Below are 14,942 nucleotides of genomic sequence, written 5' to 3'. Positions count from 1 at the left end.
GAGGGGGGTAGGACATTTAAGAAACAGTCCAATGGCAATTCTTTGACAAAGAGTTAGGTCTACAGGATCTAGAACCTAGCAAGACTTAACCAAAGCTCCCTGATGGTCACAGGCACAGATCCAGTATGCTAAAGCAGTGGCACATGGTGGAAGTACAGTTTTTGGTAGATGTGCCAGAACAGGAAATGGCTACAAAGAGGCAGCAGCCATAATTCCTCCAGCTGGGAGACAGTGGAGCACTATGTTTGGATGCCAGTCTGAGCAAGTGCTCCTGCCTGGTAGGCAAGCCCAAGGTGCACAAGTTACACAGCGAGGCCAAATCAAATTATCTGCAGACAGCAATTGACTCCTCCTAATTTCAGACTGGCTTCTTCCTTTTTACTTCTAGACCACTCTTCCCTAACCTGGTGCTCTCCAGATGTTTTGGACTTCAACTCCCATCAGCCCCAGTCAGCATGACCAACAGTCAGGAACGCTGGGAGGGCCCCAGGTTATGGAAGGCTGCTCTAGATACAAGATGCTGCTGACAAGCACAGAGACTTGCAGTTGTATATGGCTTTAAAAAAAAAAAAGAGCAAGAATATGTTAGTTTAAGAATGAGTAGGAATGGCCTAGTTTCACATCCTACAATACTGCACATATGGGAACCCTCATTAGTATTTTTAAGCACTGATCTACAGTGCAAATAGTGTAAAGGAATGAGAGCAACATGTCCCTTAAAAACAGCTTACCTGAAAAGCTAGAAGATAACACAAAGCAGCCAATTCAGAAACGGCTCTCCACTCCCTCTCACTCTGCTGAGCCATTTTCAACAGCAAATTTCCAGCATGCATATAGAAGTGGCCTCTCATTTCCAGAAATGTTACAGAAAGTTCGTCATCTCCAGCTGCATGCGATTTCACTGAGTGAAGTGCATGATCAAAGCTACAAGACAGAAGCTCATGAGTAACAGTACCAGTTTCAGCATTTACAAAACCCAGCAAACTAGTGCACCTACTAAAATAAATTCCCTGGATTTGATTCATTACTCTTTTGCCCTTTGCTGTTCTTCTGTTAGATTTCATACATTTACTCTGCAAATGTGCAAAGAGCAGCACAGGAAAAAAACAACAGAGACTAGTGAAAACTCTCAACTGAACAAAAGGGCCTTGGGGCAAACACAACCTGCAAACATGCACATTTCCCTACCAAAAGGGCCATCATTTGAAGATCTGTGTTGTCTATTAAATTGTATTACATTTCTATACCACCCAATAGCTGGGCAGTTCACAACAGTTAAAACCAAGAAATAAAATATGACAAAACACAATGACCTGGTTTGCTCAATCACTGCAGCTGACTGGCTTATTTAAGCCATGACGAGCAGCAGCACCTGTAGGCACCAGGTTGCCTGCTCAAGCCCTGTCGTGTCATCCCAACCTGGGCAGCAGGGGTTGTTTGAACATTAACAACCCATGGCCTATTAGGTTATTTGAGGGTTGTTTAACCCTCAAACAACTCCTGCCACCTGGGTTTGGACGACACAATGTGATTGTGTGAACTGGCCCAATATGAAACTTTTAAAAGTTTGAAACTGCAGTAGAAAACAAAGGAAAAACCAGCAAGAATGTGAAGATCTAAAACTACAGTAACAGATTTAAAACAATAAAAACTGAAGAACTAAAATGCCTGGGAGAATAAAAACGTGTTCATGCAGTGCTGAAGAGATCACAACATAGGTGCCAGGCGAGCTTCTCTGGGGAGGGCATTCCACAACCAGGTTTGGCAGGGCACCCAGAGGAAACCCTATGAAGACAATCTTAGGGTTCATGCAGATATATATGGGAGGAGACTATCCTTCAGGTAACATGAATTATGCAAAATGAAGATACCTTTCAAGGGATTCTCTGCTTTCTTCTACACCTCTGTTTGAAAGTGTCATTACAACTAGATTGGAGTAAGCCAACAGGAGATCCCGATGGGTCTTTCTCCAGCTAGTTTTATCAGATTCAGAGTCCTGTGCAGATACCAGATATTCCTAGAGGAAATTATTCAAAAGTCATGGTTTGATCAATGCGCAGTAAGGTTCAACTATCAGATCTCCAGCATTATGCAAGGTCAGACCCTATTTCATCAACCCATTCTCTACTGAAATTCAGCAGCCTAGAACTAAAGTAAAAATCTTGTTCTGCATACAGATGAAGGGAATAAAGCTTTTAAAGCTGTTTCATCAGGGACATTTCAAGTTGACTTTTTGAAGACAAGCTGAAGTTCATTACTTCAGAACTCTAAAAGAAGTAAGTTAGTAGCTGGAAAAATAGTTTTTCTCACCCTCCCCCATCCCACTCCATCAAAGAATGTGGCTTGATTGGCAGGACAAAGAATGCCAGTCTATTTACTGCACAGCAAGAAGCCCTTAATACTTGCACTAGTTATCCATGCTCTAAATAACTGGGGCATCATTCTACCTTTGGCAAGATAAAAGCAGATTGTGCTCGATCCAAAGAACCACAATCAGATACTTGCACAAGATTTTATGAGTAGTTGTTCTAGAGTAGTTCTCATGCTTTGGCTTATGCATGAGGCTGCGTTCATAGAACATATTTTGATTTAGTGACAATATTTCACAATGCTCTGGAATGAAATGTGAAATGACTCTTCTGCAAGCTGAAGATGCCTTCTGCATGCGGAAGGTCACAGGTGGATCCAACCCAACCCAATACAAATATACTGTGGGTCCGTACGGGCCTGACCCTTTCTTATTTGTGTGCTCAGACCATTCTCAAAAACAAGTTCTGACACAGAAAAGGACTCAGTTACACCAAAGTAGCTTAATTACTTTTTAGCCCTCACTTAAGGATGCACACTATAATACTTCCAAGGGAAAGCACAAAGGGAAATATTTTACAACACACAATCATACAAACCTTAAGAGTCTCTACAACACATGAGCACCATTCCAAACTTGACTGCAAGGAAATTTTCTTCTCTGCTTCCTGACAATGCGTCACAGCATCTCCAAGTCTTTTGTTTGACATGTATAGCTTTACTAATCTGATGTTAACATATACATCATCTGGTCTGGCATACAGTTCTGACTGGATCAAGTCAAAAAGCTGATTCCACCCATCCTCACTTTTGCAATCCAACAGACGCTCCTACGGTAAAGATAAAAGACAAGTTAAAAGTTGTGCTGTTATATATTTTTTAAACATAATCATTTTAACCATCTAAGTAACTTAATTTTGGCTCTTTCTTCCTAGAAAATGGAAGTGTATAAGCAAGGTAGTTCAGAGATAAGTAAATTCTAACGTAGATTACTATATTAAAAACAGTTAGGGAATGCATTATAGTCCATTCATTGGTTGTTGTTTTTAATTAAGCATTTTGAAATAATGAAAGGAATTGTTACATATTACTAGGTTTCCATTTTTTGGAAATCAGAAGAGAAGTCTCGGAATATAGAAGATGGACAAAATTACTTCTCTTACATTATTGCCAAGCTTACCGTTTCATACTGCCAATTCCATGCAAGCTTATATTTACCCATCAAGGCTTAATCTCTACACTGTCACACTACAGAAATTTTAAAACATTTACCTTCAGACGGAAAACTGAAGAGCTCCCAGGAAAAAGCTTAGCTGCTCTCTCAACCCAGTATTTTGCTCTTCCATCAGTAATGTCATTATTGCATAGTAGTTCTGCAATCTTCAATACAAGGTCTTTCTGCGTTGGGTTCAACTCCACTGAACGCTAAAGCCCCAATTAAAAAGAGGAAATATAGTTATTTTGTTTTTCTGCAATACAGAATTTTGCAACATAAATCACTAGAACACATCAGCCCAAGTTAAGGAGGCATAAACAGTTGTCTAAGAACAGTTGTTCCCTGTCTTATTTGTAATTATGTTAGGCACAGTGCATAAGGATAGTCAAAATCTGAAAATGGCGGGTGACTATTTTGTTGTTAGACTTGTGTAGATTTGTGCAGCTTTCATCACTCTATAAATATAGCATTCAAAAAGAATTCAGAACTAAGAACAAAAAAAGGTGACTGTCTTCATGACAGGAGTGGTGGGCATTAGCAACAGGAAGCAATATTATGTTTAACAAATACCCTGGGACAGGGAATTATCTGTACAGAAGACAGACATGATTTATAAAAGCCAAGGTATTTCTCCTTGCAGAGTGGCCCTATGCCCTATCATAGTGTGAGCATCCTTCATCCCAATCTGACAAAAATCTACTTCAATCCAATGCTATATATAAACCCCTAATTAGACTATACAGAACAGCCTCTCCCAAAGGCTCCCGTATCACTTTCCTGAACTAACTGTAGGGGTCTCCACAACTAACTAAACAGGATAGTCATCACATTCTCCAAACTAAAATATTATGAAGTTACTAACAAGCAATAAGGTTTAGTGGCTTATGTGATAAGCTCGGATGTATAAAATTCCGGTTCAAATCCTAGAACCGATGAAGTTCACTGGATAGTCTTGGATAAGTTACTATCCTTGAACCTAATCTTTTGAGTTGTGGGGATAACACTACAGAGTTACTTGGTGGAAGAGTTAAAGATATCCCCTGCAGCTTTAAAGAAAAGTTGATTATTTATCATTCCTTACATTTGACAGCACCAGTCAGATGATATGCCAAATGTGTCAATAACTCCCCCTCACACCCCAGTTCATTTAGAAAATTCTAGATTTTCATAATGTAGTGGCCTAAGTGACTTGGCAAGTGTTTCAGGATCACTCAAATGATCTTGCTTTCTCTTCAAAGCAATCCTAGAAGGAGGTGATAGGCAATTGTTTCCCTGGGACCCCACCCCAGCCCGTGTGAAATGCTACAGGATTCTATCTTGCAAAGACATTCCACAATCATGCAACTCCTTACTGTTTTGTCCATGCTTGTCTCATCATTTTTGGAGGCAACACAACACTTCATTGGGCTGTCATTTGGTGACTTACAAAGCATAGTCTTTGCCAAAATATGGGGTCACACATTTCTTACCTTATAGCAACCTACAGCTTTCTCTATGTTATCTTCAGCTTCATACAGGTGACCCAAGAATTTGTGTGCCTTGGGATCTCTTTCTTGCACACTGAGATATGTAGATATATACCTTCACGAAACAGCACAGCAAGTTAACATGACAGCAGTTCATGACTAATGAAATTAATCCAGAACAGAGGTAGGTGATGTCAATGCATTCTATAGGCTCTTTTGAAATTATAATTAGAGCACCAGATTTTATGTATTTAGTTTAAGTTCATCACAATACTTGGTATTAAGCAACATCCAGCATGAATTCTTCTCTTACCCTTCAATATGTACAATGCTTAGAAAGATTTAGGCACTTCATAAGTGTTAAAGAACAATGAGAATAGTAGAGATTACAATGATAATGATTATAGCATTATAAAATCCAGTTGTAAATGGATATGGTTACCATAAACATATCACTCATCACACAGGAAACTAACTGAAATGTAAATAATCTCTCATCAGAAATTATCCCAAAGCTGAACTGAAGTCATTCAGAATCTTACCATAATTACTTATTGGAATAATCATTATTTTTTATTAATAAGTCTGTTAAAAGATATATTACCTTTTAGCAAGTTCGTATTCCCTTGCTTCATAATACAGCTTAGCAAAAAAGAATCCTTTCATGGATTTCTAAAGAGAAAGACATTATTTTAAAGCTAACACAACACACTGCTTGCAGTTTAGATCTTGGAATGCTGAGATATTTATCAATATACCCCTATCCCAGGTATGAGCAATGCTAACTTGTGTGGTGCCGATTCAGAGAGCAGCTGGCATGACACTTAATGGCTGCACTCAAGCGTCATGATTAATCATAGTTTATTGTGACAGGAATGAGATGCAGCGGGCCTGTGTGTTCCCTGTCTTCTCCCCTCCTCCAGCACAGCTACAAGGAGCAGTCTGCAAGCTTTGCATCTGTTTTTATTCACCACAGCTTATTGATTCATCTGAATCCAACAAACTGCAGCTTTTCTTAACTACGGTTTTGTTTGAAACAAGCCAGCTTCAAACCATGGGCTGAGAAGCCAGGGTCTATGCTTGGCTTGTTCAAAGACAGTCAGATTAAACCTTTGTTTAACTTCTTGACCAGCGTGCCATTTTCAATCACTGTATATCTGTCAGATTTTTTTTTTTGCATGAATTTAAGATTTACTAACATGGTACACACTACTGAATCCACTCCATTTGCTTTCTGGCATTCTATCACATGATAACAGAAGATTGTTCATATGAATGACATAAAATTTGCACTGAATATAACTTAAGAAAACAAGCTTTTGATGGGACAGAATTCTAGTCTTTCACATCTGGAGGCCACTGCTTCGCATTTCAGAACACAATGGGCGAGTTCGCATGTCATGCTAAGCCACCCTGAGAATGAGCCACAGTGGGTTGGTGGTTTGCGTGTTACTCCCGACAGACGATCAGGTGCTCTACAGCTTGCTGTGGCTTGTCCCCCACCCCACCCCCAAGTCCTCCTGCCTGCTCCTGCACAAATCCCAGGAGCTTCTGCGGTAGAAATCTTTGTTTCATTCATTCCCTACAACAGCACCCTTTCCAATATTGGTCCACTGGGGTTGCTGGCTCAGAAGGGAAACTCCCCCTTCCCCTTGCATCAGATCACAAATGTATATAATTTTCTGAGCCCTTATGAACATGGTAACATGTTCACAAACTTATTATTTTATTAGGGGTCTTGTGCAAGTGTGCAGGAACATAAAGTCGCCTGTCTGTTATTCAGCCCCCTCTTGATAGCCCCCTCTTGTCAATGTTGTTGTGAATTTCATTCTCCACTTCAGCACTAGCCTTGAAAGGAAACACCTTTTTTTAAAAAAGGCTGGGTCATGTACTAACAAGGTAATTACACCTTCCTGAGAAGCTCCTTCTCCTGCAGCTGTCAGCTGCTTTCGGCTCTCCCCCCCTCCTTCGTTCTTGTTACTTCCCCCCACTGTCTCTGTTGTTAGCTGTCAGATATACATATGGGTTACAAAGCACTGAAAACATGCAAATTTCAAGGCAGAGCAATGAGGTTGGTCGGTAAAAATACGCGAATTTCAACACAGACCAGCAAGTAGATCATTAAATATACGCACGTTTCATGAAAGAGAAGTAAAGCGGAGGGGGAAATGATGCAAATTTCATAGCAGCAAACTTTTGAATATGCACACTTGCGCAAGACTGGAATAAATAAATAAAGGTTGCAAACGGGCTCAGGACACTCTCTGCTGCCCTTTATTCTTGATTTGAGGAACACAGGGCTCTTGCCAGGTAGTTCTCTGGCTGTTCCCAACAACCCATGATGAAATTCTCCTGCCAGGTTTGGACATCAAAACAAGCCAACCTGAAAACAAGCTATCCTGAACAACCTAACAACACGCCATGAGTTCTTACGGTGGCTTGTTTGTGGAAAACAACCCAAGATGGGGGTGAAAAACGCTCTAAGTTCAGACATCGCGACAAGCTACCCTGAAACAACCCAATGGTTGAAAATATTCCAGATTGCATTTCATATAACAAGTAGTTCTTTGAAGGCCATCAGCATTTGTTCTTATTAATATACCACTGATCAACATTTTTGTGCAATGCTTAAACAGCAATCTATGAAAACCAAAGTTTCTAAAAAGCTGCCAATTCATACGGACTGCAAGAAAATGTGGGGCACATACTTGAAAGAAAGGTCAGAGATAAGAACCATTCTGGTCACATGGTATTTTCAGACTGAAGTAATACATTTCTAAAAGTATTATAATGCTATATTTGTGAAAAGATTTCAGAATCAACATTAATTTTTTTAAAAGCAAACATTTCAGCACGTTTAGAGTCTATTGGTTTATTCACAAAAACACTTTTGATAACACATTACATTTATAAGCACTCTGAACAACCCAATAAAGTGGATCATGCAGGTATGGGGAGGTGGAAGTGTCTTAAGGCTGATAAAACAACAAAGGTGGCACCTTAAAGAATAACAAAATTATTATGGCATAAGCTTTTATGAAAGCTGATAGTGACCTGGTTCACACATAATGCTAACCTATGGTTTATTTAATCCATGGGTAGTTGAATTCTGGATTGCCATGATGTATGAACTCAGCTGCACTAACAAACCATGGTTTGTTAACCACAAACAACCCAGAAAAAGAACCCATGGTTTGTTGAAGGGTAATGAATTCTAGATTGTTTAGCCATGGGTTGTTGTTACATGTGAACCCAGACTCGTGGATTGCTCATGGCTTGTTTCGCTAGGCTACAGAAGTGGCTCGCAAGAATGGTAAAAAAAAAACCCAAAACCAAAACAGCCATACTACATGCCAGTACTACAGTGCTGCAAAGGTATTTGGGATACAGACAGTGAGTGGACAAGGGAGGAGGGAAACAAACAACCTGGGGATTGAGAAAACAAACCATGGTTTGTTTGATCATCTACCAGACAAACCCTGGGTGGGGCGATAAACCATGGGTTAACATTACGTGCAACCCATGTCAGTGTGGCTTGCCTAATGCTCATGGAGACAATGAGATTTAACTAGGACAGAGGTCGGCAACTTGGTGTCCTCCAGGTGTTTCAGACTCATAAGCCCTACCCAGCATGGCCAATGTTCAGGGATTATCTAAAGCAAAACATAAAAAAGGGTTTGAAAAGCTCATGATTGACTATGGTCAAGCTAGCTGTTCAGACAAGGGAGTGACTCGGGAACCAGCAAAATGCAAGACAAACTTCTAATATTCATCAACTACTTTCCATTAAGACAGCCAACAGCAGTACACACCTTTCACACTTTAGGTCAAGGATCCTTTAAATTCCCCTTAGTTGAACTGTCCATACTAATGTATAACTATTTGAAAAACCCTGCTCAACAGTTTTCAGAATTTCTCATTCGTATGTTCAGCCGGGGGAATAACTTTAGCCCTATCTTCCTAATGAAAAAATGTTGTATCAGTATCTTGCCCTAGATTAGTTTTTCCCTTGCCAATCTCAGGCATATATGTTTTGATCAGGCATTCTATTTTCAATGTTTTGTTTTTTTTCTTTAACAGTTGTTCCAACTTCTACAAACAGTAGGAAAAGAGATTAAAGTTTAACCATTAAACACTTATTAGTATCAAGGCAGGGCTTCTGCTTCTGATCCCTGTCAGGTCATAACTCAGAACTGCTAACAATCAGAATAGAAAGTGAAATTTAACTAAAGCAACTGCTTGGCCCTTTAAGGGCTGTGTCAAAATAACTGCAGTTTAGTAACAGAACAGTATCAAATTCTCCACAATGTAAGTATTTTTTCTGGTCTGCTGACCACAATAAATACATGAATGAATGTAACAGTTGGGAAACTTCAGGACAGAAATTTCAAAAACCACATACTTGCTTAAATTTTCAACTCTCAAATATTATTTCTTATTAAGTGGGCTTACGAAGAAATCCTATGGCCACTAGACACTGATTAGAGGGCCACAGGATATTTTGGTTTCTAGGAACCAAGGCTGGAACCCTGGCTCCGAGCTCAGTCCCCAGAAACCATGCTCCCCCCACCGTCCCCTACCCCCTCATAGCTGGTGTGGTTCTTTCCATGTGGCTACTTCTCCACACTCAGAAACGGAGTGCAGAGAGGGCGAAAGGGGGGTGGTCTTGGGGGCAGGGAGGAAATGCGGAAGCCGCTTTACGAGGCTTCCTATATGCTGCACACACACACCCCCCCCGAAGTCCCCAGCTAGATGCGCAAAATCACGCACCTAGCCAAAAATGTAGGGTGGAGGATCACCTCCGTGCTCCAGCCACCGTGCATTGGATAGGCACCAGCCTCCGAATTCAGAGGCTGACATCTATCTCCATAGGATTGTGCCCTTAGAAAAGGAGAAGATTCTAAGAGGGGGCAATAACAATTGGCGCTGTCATAAATGCACAAACTCAAATGCAGGCACACTCAAGGTGCATAATATTGAGAAGGTAAGTAAGTCAAGCAACCCTATGTTTATTTTGAAGGTTTTTAAAGGAGCATTTATTTCACAATTGTATATACCACTTCCTAACAAAATTATTCACAACAGACTGGAAGAGAAGGCCAGTACTGACATCGGTAGGGCCAAGAGCCTGGGGAATATACATTACAACAAAGTACTCAGAGGAGGCAGAAGTGGCACACCCTGCTACAGCAAAAGGATTATAAATATACATGAAGAAACCTGGAACTCTCAATAAACAGACAGCAGTGATCACAGGTCTGAAGAACCTTTTCCAATATAATCATAAGAGTTGGAAGGAACTTGGAGGTCATCTAGCACAATCCCCTGCTCAATGCAGGATCTACAATGTACGATGCAGCTACAACATCTGTGTCAGATGGCTGTCCAGCCTCTGTTAAATATTTCCAACAAAGAAGAAACCATCATCTCCTGAGGCAGTCTGTCCCACTGTTGAACAGCTGTTACTGTTAGGATTTTTCTCCTAATTTTTAGCCAGAATCTGCTTCCCTGCAATTTCCATCCATAACAGCTGAGCTATAATGTCTGGAGTGAGCATGATTTACGGAACAAGAAAGGAAAGATATTCAAGGACATGATTTGTTGGAATAGGAAGAAATGGAAGGGAGTGTGAAGACTTAGCATAAAAACCTTGGCTACATAAGTTGTGTCAGCCATTCATAGAATAGTAGGGCTGGAAGGGGTTGATAAGACCATCGAGTCCAACCCCAACATTGCTGGGTTGACCTGCATATTTTGTTGTCACTTAGTTTCTGAAGAGAATTATTCCATCTACTTATAAATGTTGTATGAATGTTTTTTAAAGCATTAACCTACTGTTGGGCCATATTCCCTGGATCTAGATATCACTGCTCTCCAGCCTCTCCCCTCATATTGAGAAAGAAAACAGCAGTACAGGTGATCTATATACCATTACATCAGGAATGGCCAAAGAGAAACATATAAACCTAAAGCTTATACAAACTTTCTATTTTGTCTTTCCTTACATGGCTTCTGAAATATCACTTCTGAGTTTGAATTGAAATATTCCACTGCTGAATATATGATCTAACCTAGGGGTAGGCAACATGGTACCCGTCGGAATCAGTGTGCTCCTGGACACCTTTCTTAGTACTCACTGAGGTGACTTCCCCCTTTTAATTTTTCCTCCCGCAAAATAACTTTTCTTACTGGCAGATGAGTTTGTTTCAAAACAAAGTAAAAGCCTCAGCCACTGCCACCTTCATTTCCCATGAATGTGTCTGGGCAACAGGTGGGGCTCAGAGACATTCTCAAGAAATGAAGATGGTGGCTGGTTGCAGGCCAATGCTTTTCTGTGCAGCATGCCTAGCTACCAAGGAAAACAAGGGAAAAAGGAAACGGGATTCCTGTCACCTCTCTCTGGTAAGCTGGGGGGTTGGGAGAAGAGAGCAGCAGGGGGCTAGGGAAAGCACTGGTAAGACAGCTGGGGAAGGGGTTAGGGAAGCTGGCAAGAAGAGGATTAAGGACAACTAGCTGGAAGCAACCTGAGGGTTGTCTGCTTGCATGTCTGAATGGATGGAGGCTGAATGTATGAGACAGACAAACACAGGGTTTAGGGGGGATTTTGGAGGGATCCTGAAAAAGAGCAAGCATTTTTTTGTGCACTTTCAATGAGAAGGCAGGGATGTGTGTGTATGCATGCATGATGGATACATTGTGTGTGTGCAAGAATGGCTGGAGGATGAATGGTTGAGGGCATTGTGTGTGCATGTCTGTGAAAAGAGAGCACTTGTCTGGGTGGTGTTCCAGAGTGAGAAAGAGAGAGAGGGAAGGAGGGGATAGAGATAGAGAAGAAGAGTCTACTTTCTGTGAAGTAGGTTTCTGTTGTTGCAGAAAACTGTGGGTTCAAAGGTGCTGTTGGGGCTCAGACCCACCTCTGCCTTGTACTCAGTCCTTTGAGCAGGTCCTTTGCGATTTGCAACATCTCCCATGACAGTCATTTTCTAGTGGTGCCCTGGACAGTTTATCAAATTGCTCAGTATGCCCATGAGTCCAAAAAGGCTGCCTATCCCAATCTAGCCCAGCTGTATTAAGAACATAGAGAAAATATGATGTGTGCTGTGCATGGTACATCTCCACCCCAAAAGCTGTTATAAGTGTTAACATGGAGATGCTTCCTCCCTCTGCTCAACACAGGACAGCAGATGTAGCAGCAGCACCTTCAGTAACAAGTCAGTGTGCTAGTTCAGACACGATTCCAGTTGCTAGACAATGATGGCCTTGTAGGCCCCTTCCAACCCTACTATTCTATGATTTACCTAACTGGGAACATGCATTGGGGCCCATGTGCTTCCAGGCCTTCAATCCTGGTGTGTTTAAGCCTGTTATATCTAAAACGGGGAACTCTGGTTTAACAACCAGGATTTTAAGCCTGGGTTTGTTGCTGGTTTAAGACTATGGTTAGTAAACAACCCTCCATTACACCTCTCCCAATATCTTGGTGGGGAGGGAGAGAGAGACAGACTGACAGGAAAAGCAGCAGGCAAAAAGATCGTCAAGCCCAGGCCTGGAGAGGGCTCTTGTGCTTTTAAGCATGGAAAATCCTGCAGAACGCGCATAGGATACTGCGTTTCCCTCATCACAATTTTGCAGAAAAACAGCTAACGGGATTTCCCTTTACATTCTTACAGCACAATCCTGTACGAGTGTTTATTTTCGGCCCCACTGAACTGAAGGCACCGCACTGCAAACTTAAAAAGACACAGGGGCCGCCTTCCCTCGCTGGCAACCGGGGGTGCTCCCGCAGTTACTGCGGAGGTGGAGAGAAGCAGGAGAAGGAGCCACGCCACGCCGCTTCGCTCCCCCACTCGCCCGCCCGCCCGGCCGGCCGGCCCGCTCAGAGAGAGGCGTGACGCGGGGGGGGACGCGCGCGCCTGTGTGCGCAGCGGCTCGGGCCAAGGCGGTTTCCCAGCCCCAACAGACTCCCTCCCCCCACTCTGCTTTGAGAAAAGCCTCAGGACAAACCCCCGGGGGAACCGGCCACCGGCGGCCCCTGAACACCTCAAGGAACAACGGAGAAGGAGCGGGGCGGGGGAGCCACGCGCGGGGCCCCCGCGCTCAGCACCACCCACCTCTCTCGGGGAAGGGGCCGAGGCCTGCAGCGAGGAGACGTAGCGATCTATTTCCGCCCTGTTGCGCCTCATCATGGTGGCGAGCGGAGGAGGCCTTGCCGCGGCCGGCCCCCCGCTCGTCCCTTGGTCTCCAGAGACGAGGAGACGCGTCGGAAGCCCAGCCGCGCTGAGCCAGTCTGAAAGGTTTCCGCCTCTCGAAGAGAGATGACGCCACTCGGCGCGCCGGCTCGCGCGGAGCTAAATGCCACTGTTGCGTCAACGGCCCCGCGACGGGAGCGACATAGGAAGTGACTTCATGCGCGCTTTCACCACAGAGATTCGAAATAGGCTCTATCCCCGGTTTAGCTTCGTAGAGATAGGTAAATGTGAGAGTGAACTCCACCCCACGCTAGAGGCGGAGCTTCCGGGTTCCTTCCTAGAGGCGGAGCTTCCTATAGAAAGCAATGGCGAGCGCCAGAATTTTAAGCGGGAGCACGTCCGCGTTACTAGCCTGCAAAATTTGTTACTAGCCTGCTGCTGTGAGCTGGCAGAGGAGGGACGGATTGCTCTCCCTCCTGTGCTGGGTGCGAAGGAGGGGGAGCTTCCCTTTTCTTGCACCCTGCTTGGTTTCTATGCTGGATGCAGAGGAGGGACAGAGCACTGGGCTCACATCACACACACACACAACTCACAAGCGGAACTTTTGGGGCTCCTTCACACGGGCCTTTTATCCTGCTATGGAGATTGCTTACTCACAGAAGTTTGCGGGTCCTGTACACGATGCAGCCCTCCTCCAGGGAGCCTCCCACTCTTCGTGAGCTCTACTGAATTGTTTTCCATGACGATGAAAGTCCGGCTTTTTCCCTTCTCCCACCATACTGTTTAAAGTCGCTTTTATTGCAAATAAAACAGCGCCACCTAATGCCTTTGTAATGAAACACATAGAAGTTTAGGTTTTCTACAAAGCCGCGTGGAAAGGACCCGATCTAATCCCACAAAGACTTCGGAAGCAGAAGCCCTGGGAAATTGCAGGATTTTTAGCCTTGTGTGATGAAGCCCTTGGTGAGGGGAAACTCTGGACAAAAGGAGCACTTTGCACAAAACAGCCTGGCCTCACAACATGCATGGGAAATTTATTTGTGCACATTGCAGACAGACACTTGTCGGGATATAACCCTAACAAGCACCTTGCCTCAAGCCTCCAGATGCAAACCCCAAGCTCCACTCCAACAAGTGGGGGGCGCCCGGAAAGAGAACCCTACACAGGTAAGCAAGAGATCAGGGAACACATGCTGCAGATGCCTCCCCACTCTCACCCTCTTTGCCTCATGTGAATAAGGTGTCTGAGGCCATTGGAGCAAATTCGTGTGCACATTCTCCCCTTCATTCTCAGTATGTGCCAGAATGTATAAATAGATTAGTAAAGCAGTATTTCACAGAAACAACCCAAGCCTCTTCCTCAGTGGCTCCTCGTGCAGCTCCTGGCATCTTGGGGTTGAGGAAGACAAATGCCCCATGATGTGTCTCTGTTCTTGGGCTCAGTAGTTGGGGAACAGCTCCCTGGCATTTGCAGTACGGATTCAAGTCTCAGGAGCTCTCTGTCTCTTTTACCTCTAATATGACTTTTCACCCACAAGCATACAAAAGTTAAGTGGAGCTTCTCCCCCACCCCCCTTCCCTCTGATGGGGCTCAAACTGCTGGTTCCTGCTTCCCAACTCCATGCTCAGGCAGTGAGTAACTGGAGGCTCCTGCTGCTGTATCTGCCCATGTTGGATGTTGTGGTCCCTCCCTGGTGTTAATCTGGCCCTGCTAAGCCTAAGGAACACTGAATTCAGCAGCAAACATTAGAGCAGCCCTGGTGG

At 43.5% G+C, this 14,942-nt stretch overlaps 1 protein-coding gene across 7 annotated transcripts in view; it reads right to left on the bottom strand.

Annotated features, from left to right (window-relative positions):
* RGPD4 (RANBP2 like and GRIP domain containing 4) overlaps positions 1-13,354 on the bottom strand; it is a 44,566-nt gene extending 31,212 nt beyond the window's left edge. For all 7 annotated transcript variants that reach the window (XR_014789204.1, XR_014789205.1, XM_084844501.1 and 4 more), the window contains exons 1-7: positions 13,101-13,354; positions 5,594-5,661; positions 4,993-5,104; positions 3,580-3,732; positions 2,907-3,137; positions 1,872-2,017; positions 732-924 (exon numbers count right to left, since the gene is read on the bottom strand). Coding sequence is in view for 5 of the 7 variants with exons in the window: in XM_084844501.1 (XP_084700627.1) it covers positions 732-924; positions 1,872-2,017; positions 2,907-3,137; positions 3,580-3,732; positions 4,993-5,104; positions 5,594-5,661; positions 13,101-13,175 (978 nt within the window). In the remaining 2 variants the exon portion in view is untranslated. The remainder of the gene's footprint in view (positions 1-731; positions 925-1,871; positions 2,018-2,906; positions 3,138-3,579; positions 3,733-4,992; positions 5,105-5,593; positions 5,662-13,100) is intronic.
* Positions 13,355-14,942: the final 1,588 nt, after the last annotated feature.

The sequence above is a fragment of the Heloderma suspectum genome, chromosome 3 (assembly GCF_057233095.1).
Source record: "Heloderma suspectum isolate Gila_16-S chromosome 3, 16-S_ref, whole genome shotgun sequence".
Taxonomy (NCBI): domain Eukaryota; kingdom Metazoa; phylum Chordata; class Lepidosauria; order Squamata; family Helodermatidae; genus Heloderma; species Heloderma suspectum.
This window is presented reverse-complemented; position numbering and strand designations above follow the sequence as displayed.